At 42.9% G+C, this 27,728-nt stretch overlaps 1 protein-coding gene and 1 long non-coding RNA gene across 3 annotated transcripts in view; both read left to right on the top strand.

The window, feature by feature from the left end:
• The first annotated feature begins 216 nt into the window (after positions 1–216).
• On the top strand, positions 217–7,365 carry LOC121553194. Its single transcript, XR_005997509.1, has 2 exons — positions 217–429; positions 7,164–7,365. It is a non-coding gene; the product is annotated as an uncharacterized LOC121553194 (long non-coding RNA).
• Positions 7,366–13,357: 5,992 nt separating this feature from the next.
• The window catches only part of LOC121553359 (heterogeneous nuclear ribonucleoprotein L-like), a 62,793-nt gene continuing 48,422 nt past the window's right edge, over positions 13,358–27,728 (top strand). For both annotated transcript variants that reach the window (XM_041866405.2, XM_041866406.2), the window contains exon 1: positions 13,358–13,723. In XM_041866405.2, the coding sequence (XP_041722339.1) occupies positions 13,520–13,723 (204 nt within the window). In that variant the 5' untranslated portion in view covers positions 13,358–13,519. The remainder of the gene's footprint in view (positions 13,724–27,728) is intronic.

Here is a 27,728-nt window from a genome sequence, read left to right on the forward strand (position 1 = left end):
GGCAACCGAACCGATAGAACGAACGACCAGCCGGCTTGGGTAGCAACCCTAGATTTGTGTCAGGACTATGTCTTGTGGAAGGGTTAAATAGTACGAATAAATTCATCAAAATAACTGCAGTAGTAAAGTAAAGCAGAAGTGGAATGCAACACTTCCGTTGTTTGGCTGTGTCCATAGCAACGTTCGAAAACAAGTTGGATAGGGTGGAGTGTTTCATTGTGCCATCATAGGCACAATGGAAAGAGTTGTATCCCAAATAAGTTGCCTGTCAAGCTAACTTTCTTCAGCACATCATTGAATGCTAATGAAATCCCAATAGTGTTGTTTCTGTCTGCACCTGTCACACTTTTGGATTCATCTCACATGTGGCCTATTTCAATTCGTAGCTACTCTAGCTGTAAGCAGTTCATTCATTCTCATCTGAACAAAGTGAGTACTACCCTTTCGTAAAATCTGCTCAGATACTCGAGTCAAAGGCCATCGGCAGCAGTGTTTCTATAGTAACTCCTTCGTTCAACCTTCAAAAACTTCAAATTCAGAAGTCAGCCCTAAGCATTTTTACTCTCTTGGAGAGATGGGGTGTTGAATTTTAACAGGTTGATAAATGTCATTTTGCTTCACTGTTCATCTTCCTAGCAAGGAGGAAGAAGAAGTGTGTATGGTTGGACTGGATTGAATTGGATTAGATTTATTTTTTTATTATTTAATTTTTTAATGCATCGGGCCAATGGCAGAATTTGGGGTTTGTAAAGTATATTATTCATTCGGGTGGCCAATTGCTCTGAATGGTTGAATCTAAAGAATGTGACCTGTAGATTTTGTGTTGGTCTTTAATAACTTTATGAAAGTAAATATGATTATTCTGTGTTGACGTAAAGCAGTGTTCAACGTCACAGTTAAGAGAGTGTCCTTACAGTCTAAACTTATTTCACATAAATAATTACTGTGTGAGTGTTATGCAACTTTTGTCTGTCACAGTTGAGGCGACATTATCTGGTCATAAACAATGAGGAATGATGCCAATCAGGAAGTGGTTATATAAATGGAAGTTAAGACAGGATATGTTGAGGAGAGAAAAAACATTATCGCAGTTAGAGAAATGGCACCATGCCAACTCTTCAGAACGCAGGTGAGTGGGCGGGTGGAAGTGTGAAAATGACTGCTGTTACTATAGAAACCACATCAACACATTGGTGGCACTGTGTACGGGATTAGAAAAAGAGATTGCCACTGAATATGTTGTGTGTTTAATCACACCATTTAAAAAAACGTAACATTAAAATGGTTGCACACATAAATCTGGCTGATGACCCAGGTATAGGGTCATGAATACAGTATATGAAATATGCCATATTATCACATACATTACCCAGACAGCCTAATAACTCGGATATAAAGAATTATGAGGGAATTATTGTTTATTGTCTTTATTGTCAAATCATAAATAGACAATATTTTTCTTCACTGTGTAAGTATCCTAAGTATACTAATATTAAGTCCTGGTCATCACGTCAACGCTCTGCACTCTAACCTTAAACCACAGATCTATAAAGAAGATACCGGACACCAAAACGAGTTTCTCATTGGTCACAAAACTCTCCCGCACTACTCATAGACTGACCTCACTGTCAAAATATATGATGAACTGTTTGGGGACCATAAATTATGTCACACTTCCTAAAACACAAACTGCTCTCTTTTGACTTCCCCATTTGTCAGGTATACAGTGCCTTGCAAAAGTATTAATCCCCCTTGGTGTTTTTCCTATTTTGTTGCATTACAACCTGTAATTTAAATGGATTTTTATTTGGAGTTCATGTAATGAACATACACAAAATAGTCCAAATTGGTGGAGTGAAATGAAAAAAATAACTTGTTTCAAAAAATTCTAAAAATTAAATAACGGAAAAGTGGTGCGTGCATATGTATTCACCCCCTTTGCTATGAAGCCCCTAAATAAGATCTGGTGCAACCAATTACCTTCAGAAGTCACATAATTAGTTAAATAAAGTCCACCTGTGTGAAATCTAAGTGTCACATGATCTCAGTATATATACACCTGTTCTGAAAGGCCCCAGAGTCTGCAACACCACTAAGCAAGGAGCACCACCAAGCAAGCGGCACCATGAAGACCAAGGAGCTCTCCAAACAGGTCAGGGACAAAGTTGTGGAGAAGTACAGATCAGGGTTGGGTTATAAAAAAATATCCACATCCCACAGAGCACCATTATTAAAAAATTGAAAGAATATGGCACCACAACAAACCTGCCAAGAGAGATTTGAGACTGGGACGGAGGTTCACCTTCCAGCAGGACAATGACCCTAAGCATACTGCTAAAGCAACACTCGAGTGGTTTAAGGGGAAACATTTAAATGTCTTGGAATGGCCTAGTCAAAGCCCAGACCTCAATCCAATTGAGAATCTGTGGTATGACTTAAAGATTGCTGTACACCAGCGGAACCCATCATACTTGAAGGAGCTGGAGCAGTTTTGCCTTGAAGAATGGGCAAAAATCCCAGTGGCTAGATGTACCAAGCTTATAGAGACATACCCCAAGAGACTTGCAGCTGTAATTGCTGCAAAAGGTGACTTTGGGGGAGTGAATAGTTATGCACGCTCAAGTTTTCAGTTTTTTGGTCTTATTTCTTGTTTGTTTCACTATAAAAAAAATTTGCAACTTCAAAGTGGTAGGCATGTTGTGTAAAGCAAATGATACAAACCCCCCAAAAATCAATTTTAATTCCAGGTTGTAAGGCAACAAAATAGGAAAAATGCCAAAGGGGTTGAATAATTTCGCAAGCCACTGTATGTAAGTCACTCTGGACAACCGCTGTTGTTAGCAAGATAAACAAGTGACGATTGTGAAATCCAGCGGGCCATAATGCGCATTTCACATGTATAATACAGTATGTACAGAATGTAATTCACCCTATTTACCTTATAGCCTATAAGAACGGCACAATAATGCACATTCCAAATCAAATCAAATCAAATTTTATTGGCCACATGCGCCGAATACAACAGGTGCAGACATTACAGTGAAATGCTTACTTACAACCCTTAACCAACAGTGCATTTATTTTTAATAAAAAAGTAAAATAAAACAACAACAAAAAAGTGTTGAGAAAAAAGAGCAGAAGTAAAAGAAAATAACAGTAGGGAGGCTATATTTACAGGGGGGTACCGGTGCAGAGTCAATGTGCGGGGGCACCGGCTAGTTGAGGTAGTTGAAGTAATATGTACATGTGGGTAGAGTTAAAGTGACTATGCATAAATAATTAAAAGAGTAGCAGCAGCGTAAAAAGATGGGGTGGGGGGGCAGTGCAAATAGTCCGGGTAGCCATGATTAGCTGTTCAGAGTCTTATGGCTTGGGGGTAGAAGCTGTTGAGAAGTCTTTTGGACCTAGACTTGGCACTCCGGTACCGCTTGCCGTGCAGTAGCAGAGAGAACAGTCTATGACTAGGGTGGCTGGAGTCTTTGACAATTTTGAGGGCCTTCCTCTGACACCGCCTGGTATAGAGGTCCTGGATGGCAGGAAGCTTGGCCCCAGTGATGTACTGGGCCGTACGCACTACCCTCTGTAGTGCCTTGCGGTCGGAGGCCAAGCAGTTGCCATACCAGGCGGTGATGCAACCAGTCAGGATGCTCTCGATGGTGCAGCTGTAGAATTTTTTGAGGATCTGAGGACCCATGCCGAATCTTTTTCAGTCTCCTGAGGGGGAATAGGCTTTGTCGTGCCCTCTTCACGACTGTCTTGGTGTGTTTGGACCATGATAGTTCGTTGGTGATGTGGACACCAAGGAACTTGAAGCTCTCAACCTGTTCCACTACAGCCCTGTCGATGAGAATGGGGGCGTGCTCAGTCCTCTTTTTTTTCCTGTAGTCCACAATCATCTCCTTTGCCTTGGTCACGTTGAGGGAGAGGTTGTTATCCTGGCACCACACGGCCAGGTCTCTGACCTCCTCCCTATAGGCTGTCTCATCGTTGTGTCGTCGGCAAACTTAATGATGGTGTTGGAGACGTGCCTGGCCATGCAGTCATGGGTGAACAGGGAGTACAGGAGGGGACTGAGCACGCACCCCTGAGGGGCCCCCGTGTTGAGGATCAGTGTGGCAGATGTGTTGTTACCTACCCTTACCACCTGGGGGCGGCCCGTCAGGAAGTCCAGGATCCAGTTGCAGAGGGAGGTGTTTAGTCCCAGGATCCTTAGTTTAGTGATGAGCTTTGAGGGCACTATGGTGTTGAATGCTGAGCTGTAGTTAATGAATAGCATTCTCACGTAGGTGTTCCTCTTGTCCAGGTGGGAAAGGGCAGTGTGGAGTGCAATAGAGATTGCATCATCTGTGGATCTGTTGGAGCGGTATGCAAATTGGAGTGGGTCTTGGGTTTCTGGGATAATGGTGTTGATGTGAGCCATGACCAGCCTTTCAAAGCACTTCATGGCTACAGACGTCAGTGCTACGGGTCGGTAGTCATTTAGGCAGAAGATCTTAGTGTCCTTGGGCACGGGGACTATGGTGGTCTGCTTGAAACATGTTGGTATTACAGACTCAGTCAGGGACATGTTGAAAATGTCAGTGAAGACACTTGCCAGTTGGTCAGCACATGCTCGGAGTACACGTCCTGGTAATCCGTCTGAATGTTGACCTGCTTAAAAGTCTTACATCGGCTATGGAGAGCGTGATCACATAGTCATCCGGAACAGCTGGTGCTCTCATGCATGCTTCAGTGTTGCTAGCCTCGAAGCGAGCATAGAAGTGGTTTAGCTCATCTGGTAGGCTTGTGTCACTGGGAAGCTCGCAGCTGTGCTTCCCTTTGTAGTCTGTAATAGTTTTCAAGCCCTGCCACATCCGACGAGCGTCAGAGCCGGTGTAGTACGATTCAATCTTAGTCCTGTATTGACTCTTTGACTGTTTGATGGTTCGTCGGAGGGCATAGCGGGATTTCTTATAAGCGTCCGGGTTAGAGTCCCGCTCCTTGAAAGCGGCAGTTCTACCCTTTAGCTCAGTGCGGATGTTTCCTGTAATCCATGGCTTCTGGTTGGGGTATGTACGTACGGTCACTGTGGGGACGACATCATCGATGCACTTATTGATTAAGCCAGTGACTGATGTGGTGAACTCCTCAATGCTATCTGAAGAATCCCAGAACATGTTCCAGTCTGTGCTAGCAAAACAGTCCTGTAGCTTAGCATCTGCGTCATCTGACCACTTTTTTATTAACCGAGTCACTGGTGCTTCCTGCTTTAGTTTTTGCTTATAAGCAGGAATCAGGAGGATAGAGTTATGGTCAGATTTGCCAAATGGAGGGCGAGGGAGAGCTTTATATGCGTCTCTGTGTGTGGAGTAAAGGTGGTCTAGAGTTTTTTTTCCTCTGGTTGCACATTTAACATGCTGGTAGAAATGAGGTAGAACGGATTTAAGTTTCCCTGCATTAAAGTCCCCGGCCACTAGGAGCGCTGCCTCTGGATGAGCATTTTCCTGTTGACTTATGGCCTTATACAGCTCATTCAGTGCAATCTTAATGCCAGCATTGGTTTGTGGTGGTAAATAGACAGCTATGAAAAATAGAGATGAAAACTCTCTTGGTAAATAGTGTGGTCTACAGCTTATCATAAGATACTCTACCTCAGGCGAGCAAAACCTTGAGACTTCCTTAGTATTTGATTTTGTGCACCAGGTGTTGTTTACAAATATACACAGACCGCCACCCCTTGTCTTACCGGAGTCAGCCGTTCTATCCTGCCGATGTAGCGTATAGCCCGCTAGCTGTATGTTATCCATGTCGTCGTTCAGCCACGACTCGGTGAAACATAAGATATTACAGTTGTAGGATAACCGTAATCTTAGGTCATCCAATTTATTTTCCAATGATTGAAGATTGGCTAATAGGATTGATGGGAGTGGCAGTTTACTCACTCGCCGTCGGATCCTTACAAGGCACCCCGACCTACAGTGAGGGAAAAAAGTATTTGATCCCCTGCTGATTTTGTACGTTTGCCCACTGACAAAGAAATGATCAGTCTATAATTTTAATGGTAAGTTTATTTGAACAGTGAGAGACAGAATAACAACAAAAAAATCCCAAAAAACACAAGTCAAAAATGTTATAAATTGATTTCCATTTTAATGAGGGAAATAAGTATTTGACCCCCTCTCAATCAGAAAGATTTCTGGCTCCCAGGTGTCTTTTTTACAGGTTCTTCTTCTTAATGTGCTTCTTCTTGAGCCACTCCTTTGTTGCCTTGGCCGTGTGTTTTGGGTCATTGTCATGCTGGAATACCCATCCACGACCCATTTTCAATGCCCTGGCTGAGGGAAGGAGGTTCTCACCCAAGATTTGACGGCACATGGCCCCGTCCATCGTCCCTTTGATGCAGTGAAGTTGTCCTGTCCCCTTAGCAGAAAAAGAAGAAGAACAAAATGCCTCCTGAGATGTGTGCAAACCTGGTGGCCAACTACAAGAAACGTCTGACTTCTGTGATTGCCAACAAGGGTTTTGCCACCAAGTACTAAGTCATGTTTTGCAGAGGGGTCAAATACTTATTTCCCTCATTAAAATTCAAATCAATTTATTACATTTTTGACATGCGTTTTTGTAGATTTTTTTTTTGTTATTCTGTCTCTCACTGTTCAAATAAACCTACCATTAAAATTATAGACTAATCATGTCTTTGTCAGTGGGCAAACGTACAAAATCAGCAGGGGATCAAATACTTGTTTCCCTCACTGTACGTCCACGATATCTCCGTCTCTTCCTCATGCAAATGACGGGGATTTGGGCCTTGTCGGGTGTCTGTAGGATATCCTTCGCGGCCGCGTCGTTGAAGAAAAATTATTTGTCCAATACGAGGTGAGTAATCGCTGTCCTGATATCCAGAAGCTCTTTTTGGTTATAAGAGACGATGGCAGAAACATTATGTACAAAGAAATTATAAATAACGCGGAAAAACACACATAATAGTACAATTGGTTAGAGGGCTGTAAAACGGCAGCCATCTTCTCCGGCGCCATTAACTGCAAGCATTCCTCATGCTTGCTGTTTAACCTAAGGGCTCACTCTTGTAATTATCACATTCCTCTCTCTCAACCAATGGGCGTAAATCTTGGGATGTGTTTATATGTTAACTTACCCTTGTTCTCTCATTTGCTGTTTTTCAGCAACAGTTTTTGATGACCACCCACCTCCCCACCAGCTATAATAACTTGAAGGCCCGTCATTGGAACACCTTTCTCCCAGTGGGGTGGTTTTGATGCCAGCAGCCCCGCATAGGGCTACCTGACATCACATCATATGGCTCTGAGCATCTTCCCTCGGAGACGAGGCCATTCCCCAAACTATTTAATAAAATGTCATATTGCATTCCGTCTTCGTTGTTCATGCAGTTAAGCCTGTACTCGATTTAAATAAACGACTGAATAATAATAATAATAATAATAATAACGATTTTATCTGATTTGATTTAATAGGCTATAACCTCTATCATCAGGGTTGGACTCTTTTGGCAGTCATGTATTTGAACCAACCCTCAAGCTCAGAGCACTGTTGTGGCATGCCTCTTTCACACTGTTTAGGGTAGGGAGTAGGAAATGGGAATGAAGCCTCCTCTCCCTCTCTCTGGGGTTTGTACAATTGTGCTGTTTATCCTAGGGTCCCTATGGGTTTTCTTCAAGTCTTGTCTCATCCACTGCCCTCTGACAATCACTGTCAAAGCCACACCTCATTCACACCATCACCTTGATATTAGATGCTGTAGGCTACCAGAGGGAATATCCCTCAGAGAGTGTTGCATTAGTCAAACTGATCACGATAAAGTTGCCCTGTTGTTTAAAACCCTTTGACTCACGCTGGGGTACTGGTCTACTGGACAGGGGGTCAGAGGGTAGTGTGTCACCTGTTGGTCTGTTGTAGGTAGAGTCTGGTATGAATATTATCAGTCTTGTTGCTCGCATGCACACAGGCGTACACACACACACCCTTCTTTATCCATACGCTCTGTTATGTTAACACAGAAAAGTCTGATTTCAGGGATCAGCCAGATAAGCCATTCAACAGGCGGGTTGGGCAGGAATGTCTTGTTGGAGAGTGGAGACTGAGATTGTACACAGTATAGTAACAGGTGGTTGGAGTGAGTGATACAGTGAGGGAAAAAAGTTTTTGATCCCCTGCTGATTTTGTACGTTTGCCCACTGACAAAGAAATGATCAGTCTATAATTTTAATGGTAGGTTTATTTGAACAGTGAGAGACAGAATAACAACAACAAAATCCAGAAAAACGCATTTCAAAAATGTTATAAATTGATTTGCATTTTAATGAGGGAAATAAGTATTTGACCCTCTCAATCACAAAGATTTCTGGCTCCCAGGTGTCTTTTATACAGGTAACAAGCTGAGAGTAGGAGCACACTCTTAAAGGGAGTGCTCCTAATCTCAGTTTGTTACCTGTATAAAAGACACCTGTCCACAGAAGCAATCAATCAATCAGATTCCAAACTCTCCACCATGGCCGAGACCAAAGAGCTCTCCAAGGATGTCAGGGACAAGATTGTAGACCTACACAAGGCTGGAATGGGCTACAAGACCATCGGCAAGCAGCTTGGTGAGAAGGTGACAACAGTTGGTGCGATTATTCGCAAATGGAAGAAACACAAAAGAACTGTCAATCTCCCTCGGCCTGGGGCTCCATGCAAGATCTCACCTCGTGGAGTTGCAATGATCATGAGAACGGTGAGAAATCAGCCCAGAACTACACGGGAGGATCTTGTCAATGATCTCAAGGCAGCTGGGACCATAGTCACCAAGAAAACAATTGGTAACACACTACGCCGTGAAGGACTGAAATCCTGCAGTGCCCGCAAGGTCCCCCTGCTCAAGAAAGCACATATACAGGGCCGTCTGAAGTTTGCCAATGAACATCTGAATGATTCAGAGGAGAACTGGGTGAAAGTGTTGTAGTCAGATGAGACCAAAATCGAGCTCTTTGGCGTCAACTCAACTCGCCGTGTTTGGAGGAGGAGGAATGCTGCCTATGACCCCAAGAACACCATCCCCACCGTCAAACATGGAGGTGGAAACATTATGCTTTGGGGGTGTTTTTCTGCTAAGGGGACAGGACAACTTCACTGCATCAAAGGGACGATGGACGGGGCCATGTGCCGTCAAATCTTGGGTGAGAACCTCCTTCCCTCAGCCAGGGCATTGAAAATGGGTCGTGGATGGGTATTCCAGCATGACAATGACCCAAAACACACGGCCAAGGCAACAAAGGAGTGGCTCAAGAAGAAGCACATTAAGGTCCTGGAGTGGCCTAGCCAGTCTCCAGAACTTAATCCCATAGAAACTCTGTGGAGGGAGCTGAAGGTTCGAGTTGCCAAACGTCAGCCTCGAAACCTTAATGACTTGGAGAAGATCTGCAAAGAGGAGTTGAACAAAATCCCTCCTGAGATGTGTGCAAACCTGGTGGCCAACTACAAGAAACGTCTGACCTCTGTGATTGCCAACAAGGGTTTTGCCACCAAGTACTAAGTCATGTTTTGCAGAGTGGTCAAATACTTATTTCCCTCATTAAAATGCAAATCAATTTATAAAAATTTTGACATGCGTCTTTCTGTTATTCTGTCTCTCACTGTTCAAATAAACCTACCATTACAATTATAGACAGATAATGTCTTTGTCAGTGGACAAACGTACAAAATCAGCAGGGGATCAAATACTTTTTTCCCTCCCTGTACATGAGCATGTATTAAAGCTACTACTCAGTCACAATCACTCGCAACCACTGTAGGACTTTCATGCTTGATTGACTTTGTTAAGGGCCGAGATATCAAAACAAGTGTGTGAAACATGATAGTCACACTTCCTGAGATCCAAGTGGGAAGAGGTAAGACAAAGAAGAGCATCTGAGCATTTAAGTTTCATAAGGTCCCGTGTGGCTCAGTTGGTAGAGCTTGCAACGCCAGGGTTGTGGGTTTGCATTCCCATGGGGGACCAGTACAAAAATGTATGCACTCATTACCTACTGTAAGTTCCTCTGGATAAGAGTGTCTGCTAAGGAGGTGTGATTGTGTGGGGGTGCTTTGCTGGTGACACTGTCTGTGATTTATTTAGAATTCACACTTAACCAGCATGGCTACCACAGCATTCTGCAGCGATACGCGATCCCATCTGGTTTGCGCTTAGTCGGACTATCATTTGTTTTTCAACAGGACAATGACCCAACACACCTCCAGGCTGTGTAAGGGCTATTTGACCAAGAAGGAGAGTGATTGAGTGCTGCATCAGATGACCTGGCCTCCACAATCACCCGACCTCAACCCAATTGAGATGGTTTGGGATGAGTTGGACCGCAGAGTGAAGGAAAAGCAGCCAACAAGTGCTCAGCATATGTGGGAACTTCAAGACTGTTGGAAAAGCATTCCAGGTGAAGCTGGTTGAGAGAATGCCAAGAGTGTGCAAAGCTGTCATCAAGGCAAAGGGTGGCTATTTGAAGAATCTCAAATATAAAATAAATTTTGATTTGTTTACCACTGTTTTGGTTAATACATGATTCCATATGTGTTATTTCATAGTTTTGACATCTTCACTATTATTCTACAATGTAGAAAACAGTAAAAAAATAAAGAAAAACCCTTGAATGGTAGTTGTTCTAAAACTTTTGACCGGTAGCGTATATCCATTGATTCTTGAAGAATATTACTTATAAATGCCTCATGAGCTTAGTTCAACTGTCGTACCCCATCAGAACCCAAAATATACGATTGTTTTACTTCAATGTTTGTAAACATTGTACATGTAAACAAACACTGTATAGCCTCATAACATTGTTAAAACAATAATGTTGATATCATGGATGGTCAGTACAGCATCCATAACTCTGTCTATTAATCTGAGAGTGGTTACATTTCTCCAGGCCCATCCCTCAGCTTTTTACCAAAACAGAGGCGGGGCGCCATTTTGTTATTGTTTCATCTGTGGATTTTCCCTTTAAACAGCTGCATATTATCAAGATATCAAAGTGTCACCGACACTTTTTTTTTTTTTTTTTCATTTTTCACATGTAGATAGCACTTTTCAGTAGTGTTCAAAGCATGCCATTCCATGAGCACAGCATTTATTTTTCAACTCAAATCAATGAGCCTAATCAGTCCTCCACGACAACAAAATCATAAACAACAGAGTAGGGCTGGCTAATAAGTCCTTAGTTTTGGGGTTATGCTCAGGTAAAACAATTTGGCTAATCTATACTTCCATATTTCCAAGTCCTATTCTTGAAGATCAAGGGGTATAACATTTATTGGAATGACTGGAATTCTGATAGACTTTGGTTTTTAATGTAAAGATATCATTTAATCGTATAATTATATGTAGTAGAAAGCGATGGGTTAGAAGAAGCCTACATAACCAGCCCATAAAGTAAAATTTAACATCTATATATGGCCAGCTATGTAAACTTTAATATTGATTTATCCTGCAATAGATGTCGTTGAATTGGTAACAGTGTCATACAAAACAGTGCCATACAAAACAGTGCCATACAAAACAGTGTCGTACAAAACAGTTAAATGCAACACATGCTTCCCTTTGTGCTGTGGTGTAACTTCACCTTGACCTTGACTCTCAGGTCATGATGAGAGTAAAGCGGTTATGTTTGAAGAGATGAAGGAAACACCCAGTTGTTTGGTTCCTCTGTGTGTAGGGTCAGAGGAAGATGATGATGAGGTGATATATCTCGCTTTAACAGGGTCTATAGTGGAGTGGTGGCAACTTAATTGGGAAGGACGGGCTTGTAGTAATGGCTGGAGCGGAAAAAGTGGGATGGTATCAAATACATCAAACACATGGTTTCCGGTTCCAGACATTATTATGAGCCTTCCTCCCCTCAGTAGCCTCCTGTGGTTTCAACACGACCCGGATTATCAGACTGAAGCCTCCGTCTGAAGCTTTCACAAACACAGCTACCATGTCATCCAGGGACAGCCAGAGAGGAGGACATTGAATAAACATAAGGCATAGATTGGCAATTTAAGCTAGTGCGTTTAGCCTACCGGTATTACTGAGGTGGACAAAAATCTAGAGCGCACAAGGACAGCATATAAAACTGAGAAGGTAAGGAAATATTGGGTTTCTGTACATGTGAAAGTGGCACACCCAAGCCTGAATCATAGAGAGTCTGAATCCAGAACCTTCTGTTTAGAGCTATTGATTAAGCAGAGGACACTGGGTATTGTGTGTTTCATCCGAGCACAACGCAGAATCAGGACAACCAATGGCCAATTTACAACCTTGGTTAGATAGATAAACAGATTTCAGTCACATCTACTAGTCTAGTACTGAGGGAAGGCTTTCTCTTGACTGTAGTTATGATTTTCAATAATATACCACTGGCTGTAAGAATATGGAGCGGACGGCTCTTGGATGCACTCAAGTCTAGCATCTTAGTGGGAACTTTAGAGAACCAAGCAATAGACTAAAGTAGACCGAGCCTAGTACTTCTCAGACCAGGCCAGTAGAGAATATGCCCAACTAGCCAGCCGGCAAAGGACATTTTGTATTTTCAAATATTGCATGGCACAGATTTTGGACCCAGGCTAGTAAAAGTTGTGGTCTACTAGCCAGGCTGGTAAAGAACAAGAAGGCCAGCACACTGTTAAAGCTCCCAATTCAGCACTCTATTGACAACGTTTCGATCTGAAACTGATCTTCTTCAGGTCTGGCCAGTGCCCAAAATCCTTGAATTCCATCCCTGACCAGGTGCAATACAAATATGTGCACTCTCTATCGGGTGCTGTGGCAACACTTTTGGAAGTGCTGAAAAGGGGTCCCAGCATGGTGCCTGTGGCTCTGTGGGAGATTGGTTTGGTAGAAGGCCTATGCTCTACCAGAGGAGGTGGATGGTGCAGTGATTGTTATCTCCACAACTGGAGATGGCTTCTTCTGCACTTTTAGGAGATTCTCATTTCTGCAGCTATAACTTGGGGCAGGAGAGTAGTATCAGGACTTCAGTTCTCCTCTCCCATCTGTTAAAGGCACAAGAATCATCAGTGATGTCACATTTTGCTAGAAATGAAATTGCAATGGTATCACTATTATGTTGCCATTTTCGAATTCGAACATTGTTTCTGTCGCAGGAGATGCACTGATTTGACAGCTCGAGCAGTGGCAATAGTCTCTGCGTACTTCTTTACTGCATAATGTGGAGACTGGAGAGCGAAGGCTTTCTCTGTTGACACACAATGACTGACCAATCCGTTGATGAATTCCTAAGTAGTAAGCACAGACTGTCCAATGAGAGACGTGCTGGGTGGGTTCTCTCCACTCACCTTCTCTGGGCAGTTCTCTAGTACAGAACCGCGGAGGAGGGCGCGTTACAGAATGACATACAGGTTTCATTGATGCACGCTACGCCAGAGACATTTACAAAAAAGAACGAGAAGGAACTTTCGACGCACCACTAGTCAGTCTTCACGCTCGATCTCCAGATAAAGAAGGGTTAAATCGCTGTCCATCTGAAGAGCCATGTCACTTGTTGAAGAATACGAGGAAGGGGAGAATGGGAGGGCGCCGAAGCGACTGAAGACGGCAGAGGTGGAGGAGGGCGAGGAGCTGGAGGAGGGAGAGGACTCAGACTCGGAGTCTGCAGGGCTGCTCGGAGATGTAGAGAATGTAGGAGCCGAGAAAATGGCCCGGTGGACCGCAACGAAATACGGACCTGCAAGACGGGTAGGGAAGCGCGCCCTTCAAATCTAAATCTGAATCTGATCTGTTACGATGTTTCGCAACATTACTAGGAATGTTTGGCAATGGTGACACAATGGTGACAATGTTGCTACTGAAATATTAGCCTAGCCTATATATAGGCTATTCATTCATTGGGTTCCTCTGCGATTGATAACCTGTCTGCCCTTTGCAGTCAGGATGTCAGTTGACAGGCTGAAGCCTTTTCTCATGTAGGGTACCCTCACCAGGTTAACATCGTACAATGTATGGGCAGACTATAGTTATGTTCTACTCTGACAAGGTGTAAATCTTGTTCAGACCAGATGCCCACGTGTTGAAGTTAAACGGGATTGCAATATGATCCAAATGACATGGATTATAAATGATTTCTTGGACAATGGATGCGCAACATCAAACTGCAGAAAAAATTTATAAACAAGTGCTTTACAGAGGAGTTTAAACATACTGAATGAACTCTCATTGACTACAGTAGTATTAGGCCTACTATAACAGTGACATGTCACGAATATTGAAGGACATTTGTGAAGTTGGTGATATTACTATTATTAGCTATTCATTTAGTAAATGTCCTCTACCCACTTATTTTTGTAAAAATGCATAGTGACATGATGACGTGATTTGCACTGCTTACATAGGCAAAGTCTGTAGACTGTGCTACACTGTCAGAGTATAGTCTAGTCTTTGGGGTTGCTCGGTTTGGATAGGCTACAAATGCGAATGGGAACATCTCCACTTCTGCTGGCTAACGTCTGGAATTAAATTATGTGAATTATGTGTCATGCCCTGCAACTGACTTTACCATGACATGACTAGTTTAGTATAATTAACAGTAAATAGTCTATAAACGTATAATAAATCTATAGAAACATGTTTAACCCTGCACAAGAGAACAGGACCTCAGTGTGTAAAGGGGGAACTGAGTCTGGATTGTAAACCATAGTCTACTGAGTTGTCCAGTGAAAGTGAGCATCCTGATTTTCACTCATGTTTTAGATCTGATTTATCTCACCTCAACCTCCGCGGGGTGCAGAATGCAGCCCAGCAGGCCTTGCTTTGAGATCAACAACAGACAGCAATGTGGGAAGAGAAACCAGCTCCCTGCTCTGTGTCCGTATCTCCGTTACATCTTCTCCGCAGATTATCATAAAACCGGTCCCGGCCTGGGGAGGCATTGAACGCATTATCTAGATTAGTTATGCAGTGTTTTGGTCTTTGCTACCTCGGGCTGTGCAAATCTTTAGTCCGTTGATCGGCTTTTCCCCTTATCACCATGGAAAAGCTGCGAGTCCGCCACCGGCAAGACCGATTCAGCTGCCTGATGTCACAACCTGCGGTGGAGCACGCGCCTTATCTGCACTCTCTCCCAACTAATGTTTCTACATCAAATGGACGAGCAACAACAACATCCATAGTGGTCCACACATCCACCTGTAGCTTAGAACGTGAACAGTGAACACCTGACAATAGGCTCATGTGATTCTACATTTATATTAGATGCTGTTTGCCAAATATGCTTCATAGGTAATCTGTTTTTATTTTTAAGCCTATCAGATTCATCCCAATTCAAACTGGACTCAGAGAATTGTGTATTATTCTGTACAGAAATCCGAGACACTCCATTTAGTATGATATGTTACGTTTCGTATGGTATGTATTCATTTGTGGCTGTCCATCATCCATTTCGTATGATATGTTATGCATTTTCAAAGTGTATGATATGTTACGAATTCCAATTTGTTGTGGCTAATGTTAGCTAGATGGCTAACACTAACTTTAGCAAGCTAGCTAACATTAGCTAGGCTAGGGATTAGGGTTAGGGTTAAGGGTAAGAGTTAGTTTAAAGAGTTAAGGTTATGGTTAGGGGAAGGGTTAGCCAAAACGTTTAAGGTTGGGGTTAGGGTTAGCTTACATGCTAAGTAGTTTCAAAGTAGCTAAAAAGTAGTAAGTAGTTGCAAAGTTGCTAATTAGCTAAAATGCTGAAGTTGTCCTTGATGAGATTCGAACACGCAACCTTTGTGTTGCTAGACGTTCGCGTTATAGGTTGTCCGGGATGAGATTCGAACAAGTAACCTTTGGGTTGCTAGACTTTCGCGTTACATTTACTATCTTACGTCTAGTCTATGAGACCAGGCTGCCCAATTAGGTAGCATATAGGCCTACCTGATATCTGAGTGCTGGATGCCGATGCTGAGCTCATGCATGGTTAACACCTGGAATTCGGCATGATGACAATTTCTCTTTCTCGGTCCTGCCATGCACTTTAATGGGATTGGTCCCGCCATAAACAGTGCTGTGGATATCTACAAAATTGGATATTGATTTTCATTTTCTAATCTGGTATGCAGGCAACAGATAGTGCTGGGACCTCTCCTCGTTGCTGATGTGTGTGTGTGTGTGACTGTGTGTGTGTGCAGGTGCCTGTGTGTGTGCGTGCACGTGTGTGTGTGTGAGTGCGACCTTGCAGGCAGCGTGGACTGCAGACAGACCAGGTTTTGTGTGTGTGTGTGTGTGTGTGTGTGTGTGTGTGTGTGTGTGTGAGCTGGGTGCTGTTGTGTGATGCAGGGTGACATGATAAAATGGACTGAGACAGGGGGTGACCTCCTGAGAGGGCAGAGTGTCTTCTGAATCATCACTACTGGTAATATGACAGCTGGGACTGCAACTGAAAACCAGCCATGGGCTGGAGAGAGAGAGATAAAGAGGTAGAGAGAGAGACAGCGATAGATAGAGAGAGAGAGAGAGAGAGAGAGAGAGAGAGAGAGAGAGAAAGGAGAAAGAGGTAGACAGAGAGGTTTTAGAGAGAAGGGGGATAAAACATTTTTGTATACAGTAAATCAATGGGATCCCTATCGGCATAGCGACAGAGACAGATTACTAAATCCATGACTAAATGTCACACTTAAACGATTAAGAAAAATATGTTTAAAGATGGTGTTTGAGCCTGTGGCATAGAATGTATTTACAGTGCATTCGGAAAGTATTCAGACCCCTTGACTTTTTCCACATTTTGTTACATTACAGCCTTATTCTAAAATGGATTAAACTGAAATATCACATTTATATAAGTATTCAGACCCTTTACTCAGTACTTTGTTGAAGCACCTTTGGCAGCGATTACAGCCTTGAGTCTTCTTGGGTATGATGTTACAAGCTTGGCACACCTGTATTTGGAGAGTTTCTCCAATTCTTCTCTGCAGACCCTCTCAAGCTCTGTCAGGTTGGATGGGGAGCGTCGCTGCACAGCTATTTTCAGGTCTTTCCAGAGATGTTAGATCGGGTTCAAGTACGGGCTCTGGCTGGGCCACTCAAGGACATTCAGAGACTTGTCCCGAAGCCACTCCTGCGTTGTCTTGGCTGTGTGCTTAGGGTCGTTGTCCTGTTGGAAGGTTAACCTTCTCCCAAATCTGAGGTCCTGAGCGCTCTGGAGCAGGTTTTCCTCAAGGATCTCTCTGTACTTTGCTCCGTTCATCTTTCCCTCGATGCTGACTAGTCTCACAGTCCCTGCAGCTGAAAAACATCCCCACAGCATGATGCTGCCACCACCATAGGGATGGTGCCAGGTTTCCTCCAGATGTGACGCTTGACATTCAGGCCAAAGAGTTCAATCTTGGTTTCATCAGACCAGATAATCTTGTTTCTCATGGTCTGAGAGTCCTTAGGTGCCTTTTGGCAAACTCCAAGCGGGCTGTCATGTGCCTTTTACTGAGGAGTGGCTTCCGTCCGGCCACTCTGCCATAAAGGCCTGATTGGTAGAGTACTGCAGAGATGGTTGTCCTTCTGGAAGGTTCTCCCATCTCCACAGAGGAACTCTGGAGCTTTGTCAGAGTGACCATTGGGTTCTTGGTCACCTCCCTGAACAAGGCCCTTCTCCCCCGATTGCTCAGTTTGGCAGCGGCAAGTTCTAGGAAGAGTCTTGGTGGTTCCAAATTTCTTCCATTTAAGAATGATGGAGGTCACTGTGTTCTTGGGGACCTTCAATGCTGCAGACATTTTTTGGTGCCCTTCTTCAACACAATCCTGTCTCGGAGCTCTACGGACAATTCCTTCTACCTCATGGCTTGCTTTTTGCTCTGACATGCACTGTCAACTGTGGGACCTTATATAGACAGTTGTGTGCCTTTCCAAATCATGTCCAATCAATAGAATTTACCACAGGTGGACTCCAATCAAGTTGTAGAAACATCTCAAGGATGATCAATGGAAACAGGATGTACCTGAGCTCAATTTCGAGTCTCATAGCAAAGGGTCTGAATACTTATGTAAATAAGGTATTTCTGTTTTTTATTTGTAATACATTAGCAAACAATTCAAAAAACCTGTTTTCGCATTGTCATTATGGGGTATTATGTGTAGATTGATGAGGGAAAAAACCCAAACATATAACAGTATGAAAAATGTATGCACTCACTAACTGTAAGTCGCTCTGGATAAGAGTGTCTGCTAAATGACTAAAATGTAAAATGTAAATGTAATCAATTTTAGAATAAGGCTGTAACGTAACAAAGTGTGGAAAAAGGGAAGGGGTCTAAATACTTTCCGAATGCACTTTATAAGAGGATGGAAAAGAAAGAGAATCTGACGAAGGGAGAGATCAAAGCTACAGACAGACAGAAGTGTCGTTTTTATCCTGAGCACTGCTGCACGAGGGAGAGAGGCTGGCGCTCTATTGCTTTAGGTGCGGAGGGGCCGGTGTGTGATCAGATGGGAGCGAACAGACGGAGGGAGCGAAAGAGATGCAGCCAAGACTAGCTAATTTGTAGCAGCCACAATGTTATTTATCATCCCAGATACTAGTGCCTGTCTTGACTGGAGTAGCCTAGAGAAGCTAGCTAGCTAGCTAGGCTAATTGAGGCCCACATGCTGTGCTTTCTCCCCAACTCGAATCAGATAAAACAACAGCCTACCTGTTGGTTGCTCATTGTATCCTACTCCTTCTAATTTCGCTAACTTTTAATTCCGTGATTTTATTTCGTCTTGCATTGCATTACTGACGCCATTCCACATTGTGCCTCTTTGCCGCGTTGATTGATCAACATAAACAACAAGCTAAACACGTGAAGGCTACCGGTCGGCTAACAGTCATTTTATGGGGCGCACGTCATAAAAACTGCATTGAAAAGTTTGTTGTTTTATTAAATTAATCATTTGAAATGTCATGGTATATCCTTGTATGTAAAAATGTTACATCGATATTTTAATTGAATTTAGAAAAAGCCTTTTCAGTGTTAAAAATATTGAATATTGGAATAAACATGCACATCCCTAGTTGAGACAGTCTGCACCCAGTAGAGAAGACAAGCACCTCTTCAAGTTGTCTGATAGTCTGTGGAAGAGACTACTAGACTGTTCCAAATCAAAACCGGGTTTCTGAGATTTCAAGACAACAATAAATATTACATTTACATTTACGTCATTTAGCAGACGCTCTTATCCAGAGCGACTTACATTTTTTTTTTTCATACCCCCTGTGGGAATCGAACCCACAACCCTGGCGTTGCAAACGCCATGCTCTATCAACTGAGCTACATCCCTGCCGGCCATTCCCTCCCCTACCCTGGACGACGCTGGGCCAATTGCGCGCCGCCCCATGGGTCTCCCGGTCACGGCCGGCTATGACAGAGCCTGGATTCTAACCAGGATCTCTAGTTGGACAGCTAGCACTGCGATGCAGTGCCTTAGACCACTGCGCCACTCAGGAGGAAATATGATGCAGTTGGATGTCTTGTTTGATTTCCACTGTAAGCACTGTTTTGATGACAGCTGAGCATGTGAGTGTATGGTTTTGGAGTGTGAATGTGGTGATTTGTGTGTATGGTTTGTTCAGTGGTGTAGTTTTGTGTATTTGTTTAGTTTGTGTGTGAGAGGTAAGTGACCGATTGACCTTGATTCAATAGCCTATTTAGTAGTGCAAACATTGTAGCCTACCTAGTTTGTCAGAATATATTAAACATTTAAAGTCAAATCCAAGGCACAACAATGGGTCAAAGGTTGAATAAAAACCATAAAGGTACAAATATCAGTTTGAAGTTTTTCTTTTTAGGCTCACGTTATTTTGATAAAGGTGCTCCAAACTTGCTGGGGTGCAAAAGCACAATCTACCCTAGGTAATTCTAGCAGTGCTGACAGAGTGTGCGTGTGTGTGTTTGTGTGTGTGTGTGTGGAGCCTCCTGCTGCTTACAGACCACTCTATAGAAAAAACAGCCTGCCATTACAACCTCCTCCCAGGGAATTCACTTAGTGACAGATTTCAGCTTTCTAGCTCCTCCCTTCTTCCTCCCTCTCTCTCCTCTTCTCCCCCAACACTCTACACTCTGTTAGGTTAGAGAGAATGAGGGAGGGAACTTTGTTCTCATATGTCTCCAGTTTTCCTCCTTCAGGCTGTGAAGTGACCTCCTGACTTCTCCTACAGCATCTCAAGTCTTCCACTGTTGGCAGAAGAACAGTGCAAATATGTGTTCAATTTCCCACTGTCTCTTTTTGAGATGTGCGAATTGAATTCTTTTTCAAACTGAGAAAAGATTGTGTGTGTATATGTGTGTATAGTGTGTGTGTTGGTGACTGCTTGTATTGTGTGTGTATTTCATTGTATTTCACTAAGTGTGCTCGCCATCTTTTATCAGTTCTGCTCTCCCACAAAGGAACCTGTTATTGAAAGAGTTTTATTTAAATGTTAATGTTGTTGAGACCCTGTATGTTAGGAGTTGTTGAAGTAGACTGTGTATGTGCGGTCTGCCCTATGCCCTGTGGTGTATTTGTAGAACTATACTGAACAAAAATATAAACGCAACATGGAAAGTGTTGGTCCATGTTTCATGAACTGAAATAAAAGATCCCCGAAATGTTCCATACGCACAAAACACTTACAGTTGAAGTCGGAAGTTTACATATACTTAGGTTGGAGTCATTACAACTCGTTTTTCAACCACTCCACACATTTATTTTTAACAAACTATAGTTTTGGCAAGTCGGTTAGGACATCTACTTTGTGCATGACACAAGTAATTTTTCCAACAATTGTTTACAGACAGATTATTTCACAGAAGTTTACATACACTAAGTTGACTTTGCCTTTAAACAGCTTGGAAAATTCCAGAAAATGATGTCATGGCTTTAGAAGCTTCAGATAGGCTAATTGACATCATTTGAGTCAATTGGAGGTGTACCTGTGGATGTATTTCAAGGCCTACCTTCAAACTCAGTGTCACTTTGCTTGACATCATGGGAAAATCAAAAGAAATCAGCCAAGACCTCAGAAAATAAATTGTAGACCTCCACAAGTCTGGTTCATTCTTGGGAGCAATTTCAAAAGTATCTATATACACAGTAAAATGAGTCCTATATCGACATAACCTGAAAGGCCGCTCAGCAAGGAAGAAGCCACTGCTCCAAAACCGCCATATAAAAGCCAGTCTACGGTTTGCAACTGCACATGGGGACAAAGGTCGTACTTTTTGGAGAAATGTCCTCTGGTCTGATGAAACAAAAATAGAACTGTTTGGCCATAATGACCATCGTTATGTTTGGAGGAAAAAGGGAGATGCTTGCAAGCCGAAGAACACTATCCCAACCATGAAGCATGTGGGTGGCAGCATCATGCTGTGGGGGTGCTTTGCTGCAGGACGGACTGGTGCACTTCACAAAATAGATGGCATCATGAGGAAGGAAAATTATGTGGATATATTGAAGCAACATCTCAAGACATCAGTCAGGAAGTGAAAGCTTTGTCGCAAATGGCTCTTCCAAATGGACAATGACCCCAAGCATACTTCCAAAGTTGTGGCAAAATGGCTTAAGGACAACAAAGTCAAGGTATTAGAGTGGCCATCACAAAGCCCTGACCTCAATCCCATAGAAAGTTTGTGGGCAAAACTGAAAAAGTGTGTGCGAGCAAGGAGGCCTACAAACCTGACTCAGTTACACCAGCTCTGTCAGGAGGAATGGGCCAAAATTCACCCAACTTATTGTGGGAAGCTTGTGGAAGGCTACCCGAAACGTTTGACCCAAGTTAAACAATTTAAAAGGCAATGCTACCAAATACTAATTGAGTGTATGTACACTTCTGACCCACTGGGAATGTGATGAAAGAAATAAAAGCTGAAATAAATAATTCTCTCTACTATTATTCTGACATTTCACATTCTTAAAATAAAGTGGTGATCCTAACTGACCTAAGACAGGGAATTTTTACTAGGATTAAATTTCAGGAATTGTGAAAAACAGAGTTTAAATGTATTTGGCTAAGGTGTATGTAAACTTGTTAAATGATAACATATATTTCTGGAGGTATCTCGATTGTCTTTATCCTTCCTGGTCCTTAATGGTAAAGTTGACCTATCATGCTGCCTGGTCTGTTCATTGTGTTTATGATGTGGAGTCCTCTGTCTGTGTGTCTGTGTGTCTGTGTGTCTGTGTGTCTAGGCTTTTCTCTCTACTACCTCCTCACTGCTGGAGAAAGTCAGCTTGATTGATTGACACTGAAGTGACAGGTCTCCATTCCCCTCGCTAGATCAAAATACAGAGCAACATATAGACTGTGTGTGTGCGTGTCCTGCTATTGAGACACAGTATATACGTGATAGACCGAGTGTGTTAGGCCCATGCCACATGTCTTCAAAATGTCTGTCCTGACTGAACATGGTAAGATGCAGGTGTCAAATGGAGGGCCTGTGTTTGCCCCCAGTGCTGTGGAGCTAAAAGTGTGTGTGTGTGTGTGTGTGCGACTGCTTGTGTGCGTGCTTGTGTGTGTCTGTTGAGCTGCCTCTCAGCATTTCCTAGCAGAATGAGTGTGATAAAAAAACGCCTTAGTCAGGAAAAAAACATAAAAAATTAACACCTGTGTTCAGAGAACGGCAAAACTCTTCTTCTATAGTAAACAATAGGCCTGAATTCAATTGAAATTCATAAATGCCAAACATTGCCTGATGCATACTCAGAATAAATGGTTGTGAAAAGGCCAGTGAGAGGCCTGTTATTGTCCCAGGCTTGATGAGACTCGATTGCTAATATTGCTAATCTGCTCAGACAGCGGCTTGGGTGTTAGAGCAGGGTTGGGCTAAAACATTACCCTTTAAAGATGCTGCATCTGACTGTGCTGTTCTGTTGATTGAATGGTTAGTGCTTGTGGCATCATTTAAGTCAGAATGACAAATTACGTCAAAGTCCATTTTGTACAAATAATTATCACTGGTTCTATCTTTCATTTGAAAGTGTTTATTCATATAAGATAGTCGAGCTGGTCTAAATTATGATCATTATTCAGGCAGTATTTCTGTCATTTGGATTAAGTCTGTTAATCCAAGTGCTGTAAGGCTGATCATATGACAGAGAGGAATCTGGATGATTATTGACGGTCATGTGAAATGGAATGGTAGACTAATGTTAAGCCACATAGCAACAATCCCTGTAGAATTCTGAAATGTTGTTTTTAGGGATGAAGCTCTATGGGAAACTGATGTTTTTCGTCAATGTGAAGTCCTTATTTCTTTCAGGGATGCAGTCTGTTATAGAATGAAATGGTTTAATTTCAACAGAAGCCTGGTGGAACTCTGAGGTGGAATTGTAGAGGGATGAGGTGCTGTATTAGACTGAATAGTATGAATCTTTGAGAATATGTCCCAGTGAGGAATAGAGGGGCTGTCACTAGGAAGGTTGTTTTTTTACACATATCTGTCCTGTGGATGATATAATATTCCTCCCAGATGTCTAGGGGAGAGCGGGTGGGGGAAGGGGGGGGGGGGTTGTGCTCCTGGGAAGCAAGGCCTCAACAGTCTATGTTCAGCACTCAAACAGATACAGAGGTTTACACACACAAGCTCATGTTTCACGCATTCGAACACTCTCAAACACACACACACCAGAGTGATCTGAGTTGAGCGGTCAGAAATCCTGCTCATTGCTCATGAAGTAGTGCTTGCGCACCACTCCGGCGCTCCACGTCCTTTCCAACCGAACCGCTAAAAACAGCTCCTTGCTCAAATAAATAAAAAATGCCGCTCTGAATTCACTCCATTCATTAGAATCAAAATTTTACCAATCTATTATTGTGACTACTTGGACCTAACGTTTGGTTTTGAAGTATTGAAACCAAACCATATGATTTGAATGAAAAGTATTTGAATAAACAACAGGAAAAGGTGACTGTAAGAAGCGCTCATCATTTCAAACAGGCTACATGTCGTATTTGACAGCATATAAACACTACATAGGTCAGGAGCCAGACAGGGAGCCTAAGAGTATCTTCTTCCATATGTTTGGGGTGTCTCCCACATGCCTTTTGGCGAACACCAAACAATGGCTTTTTTCTCGCCACTCTTCCGTAAAGCCCAGCTCTGTGGAGTGTACGGCTTAAAGTGGTCCTATGGACAGATACTCCAATCTCCACTGTGGAGCTTTGCATCTCCTTCAGGGTTATCTTTGGTCTCTTTGTTGCCTCTCTGATTAATGCCCTCCTTGCCTGGTCCGTGAGTTTTGGTGGGCGGCCCTCTTGGCAGGTTTGTTGTGGTGCCATATTCTTTCAATTTTTTAATAATGGATTTAATGGTGCTCCCTGTGATGTTAAAAGTTTTGGATATTTTTTTATAACCCAACCCTGATCTGTACTTCTCCACAACTTTGTCCCTGACCTGTTTGGAGAGCTCCTTGGTCTTCATGGTGCCGCTTGCTTGGTGGTGCCCCTTGCTTAGTGGTGTTGCAGACTCTGGGGTCTTTCAGAACAGGTGTATATATACTGAGATCATGTAACACTTAGATTGCACACAAGGTGGACTTTATTTAACTAATTATGTGACTTCTGAAGGTAATTGGTTACACCATATCTTATTTAGGGGCTTCATAGCAAAGGGGGTGAATACATATGCACGCACCACTTTTCCGTTATTAATTTTTTAGAATTTTTTAAAACAAGTTATTTTTTTCATTTCACTTCACCAATTTGGACTATTTTGTGTACGTCCATTACATCCATTTAAATAACAGGTTGTAATGCAACTAAATAGGGAAAATGCCAAGGGGGATGAATACTTTTACAAGGCGCTGTACCAGTGGAGGCTCCTGAGGGATACCATTTGATACCATTCCACTGATCCCGTTCCAGCCATTACCACGTGCCTGTCCTCCCCAATTAAGTAGTCTCTCTTCACCACGTATCTGCTGTATTGCTCTCTCCCATCAGCCTTTATATATTTTCTGACATAGATTTATGAACCTGATCTGCTGTTTGTTTTCCCAGAACAGCATACTGTATACAATTGAAGTCGGAAGTTTACATACACCTTAGCCAAATACATTTAAACTCAGTTTTTCACAATTCCTGACATTTAATCCTAGTAAGAATACCCTGTCTTAGGTCAGTTAGGATCACCACTTTATTTTATGAATGTGAAATGTCAGAATAATAGTAGAGAGAATTATTTATTTCAGCTTTTATTTCTTTCATCACATTCCCAGTGGGTCAGAAGTTTACATACACTCAATTAGTATTTGGTAGCATTGCCTTTTAAATTGTTTAACTTGGGTCAAACGTTTCGGGTAGCCTTCCACAAGCTTCCCACTATAAGTTGGGTGAATGTTGGCCCATTCCTCCTGACAGAGCTGGTGTAACTGAGTCAGGTTTGTAGGCCTCCTTGCTCGCACACGCTTTTTCAGTTCTGCTCACACATTTTCTATGGGATTGAGGTCAGGGCTTTATGATGGCCACTCTAATACCTTGACTTTGTTGTCCTTAAGCCATTTTGCCACAACTTTGGAAGTATGCTTGGGGTCATTATCCATTTGGAAGACCCATTTGCGACCAAGCTTTAACTTCCTGACTGATGTCTTGAGATGTTGCTTCAATATATCCACATACAGTGGGGAGAACAAGAATTTGATACACTGCCGATTTTGCAGGTTTTCCTACTTACAAAGCATGTAGAGGTCTGTAATTTTTATCATAGGTACACTTCAAGTGTGTGAGATGGAATCTAAAACAAAAATCCAGAAAATCACATTGTATGATTTTTAAGTAATTAATTTGCATTTTATTGCATGACATAAGTATTTGATACATCAGAAAAGCAGAACTTAATATGTGGTACAGAAACCTTTGTTTGCAATTACAGAGATCATACATTTCCTGTAGGTCTTGACCAGGTTTGCACACACTGCAGCAGGGATTTTGGCCCACTCCTCCATACAGACCTTCTCCAGATCCTTCAGGTTTCGGGGCTGTCTCTGGACAATACGGACTTTCAGCTCCCTCCAAAGATTTTCTATTGGGTTCAGGTCTGGAGACTGGCTAGGCCACTCCAGGACCTTGAGATGCTTCTTACGGAGCCACTCCTTAGTTGCCCTGGCTGTGTGTTTCGAGTCGTTGTCATGCTGGAGGACCCAGCCACGACCCATCTTCAATGCTCTTACTGAGGGAAGGAGGTTGTTGGCCCAGATCTCGCGATACATGGCCCCATCCATCCTCCCCTCAATACGGTGCAGTCGTCCTGTCCCCTTTGCAGAAAAGCATCCCCAAAGAATGATGTTTCCACCTCCATGCTTCACGGTTGGGATGCTATATTTCTGTCTCATCAGACCACATGACCTTCTCCCATTCCTCCTCTGGATCATCCAGATGGTCATTGGCAAACTTCAGACGGGCCTGGACATGCGCTGGCTTGAGCAAGGGGACCTTGCGTGCGCTGCAGGATTTTAATCCATGACGGCGTAGTGTGTTACTAATGGTTTTCTTTGAGACTGTGGTCCCAGCTCTCTTCAGGTCATTGACCAGGTCCTGCCGTGTAGTTCTGGGATGATCCCTCACCTTCCTCATGATCATTGATGCCCCACGAGGTGAGATCTTGCATGGAGCCCCAGACCGAGGGTGATTGACCGTCATCTTGAACTTCTTCCAATTTCAAATAATTGTGCCAACAGTTGTTGCCTTCTCACCAAGCTGCTTGCCTATTGTCCTGTAGCCCATCCGAGCCTTGTGCAGGTCTACAATTTTATCCCTGATGTCCTTACACAGCTCTCTGGTCTTGGCCATTGTGGAGAGGTTGGAGTCTGTTTGATTGAGTGTGTGGACAGGTGTCTTTTATACAGGTAACGAGTTCAAACAGGTGCAGTTAATACAGGTAATGAGTGGAGAACAGGAGTGTTTCTTAAAGAATAACTAACAGGTCTATGAGAGCCGGAATTCTTACTGGTTGGTAGGTGATCAAATACTTATGTCATGCAATAAAATGCAAATTAATTACTTAAAAATCATACAATGTGATTTTCTGGATTTTTGTTTTAGATTCCGTCTCACACAGTTGAAGTGTACCTATGATAAAAAATTACAGACCTCTACATGCTTTGTAAGTAGGAAAACCTGCAAAATCGGCAGTGTATCAAATACTTGTTCTCCCCACAGTAATTTTCCTTCTTCATGATGCCATCTATTTTGTGAAGTGCACCAGTCCGTCCTGCAGCAAAGCACCCCCACAGCATGATGCTGCCACCCCCGTGCTTCACGGTTGGGATGGTGTTCTTCGGCTTGCAAGCCCCCTTTGTCCCCATGTGCAGTTGCAAACCGTAGTCTGGCTTTTTTATGGCGGTTTTGGAGCAGTGGCTTCTTCCTTGCTGAGCGGCTTTTCAGGTTATGTCGATATAGGACTCGTTTTACTGTGGATATAGATACTTTTGTATCTATTTCCTCCAGCATCTTCACAAGGTCCTTTGCTGTTGTTCTGGGATTGATTTGCACTTTTCTCACCAAAGTACGTTCATCTCTAGGAGACAGAACGCGTCTACTTCCTGAGCGTTGTGATGGCAGCGTGGTCCCATGGTGTTTATACTTGCGTACTATTGTTTGTACAGATGAACGTGGTACCTTCAGGCATTTGGAAATAGCTCCCAAGGATGAACCAGACTTGTTGAGGTCTACAATTTATTTTCTGAGGTCTTGGCTGATTTCTTTTGATTTTCCCATGATGTCAAGCAAAGAGGCACTGAGTTTGAAGGTAGGCCTTGAAAT

This window comes from Coregonus clupeaformis, chromosome 37 (assembly GCF_020615455.1).
Source record: "Coregonus clupeaformis isolate EN_2021a chromosome 37, ASM2061545v1, whole genome shotgun sequence".
NCBI lineage: Eukaryota > Metazoa > Chordata > Actinopteri > Salmoniformes > Salmonidae > Coregonus > Coregonus clupeaformis.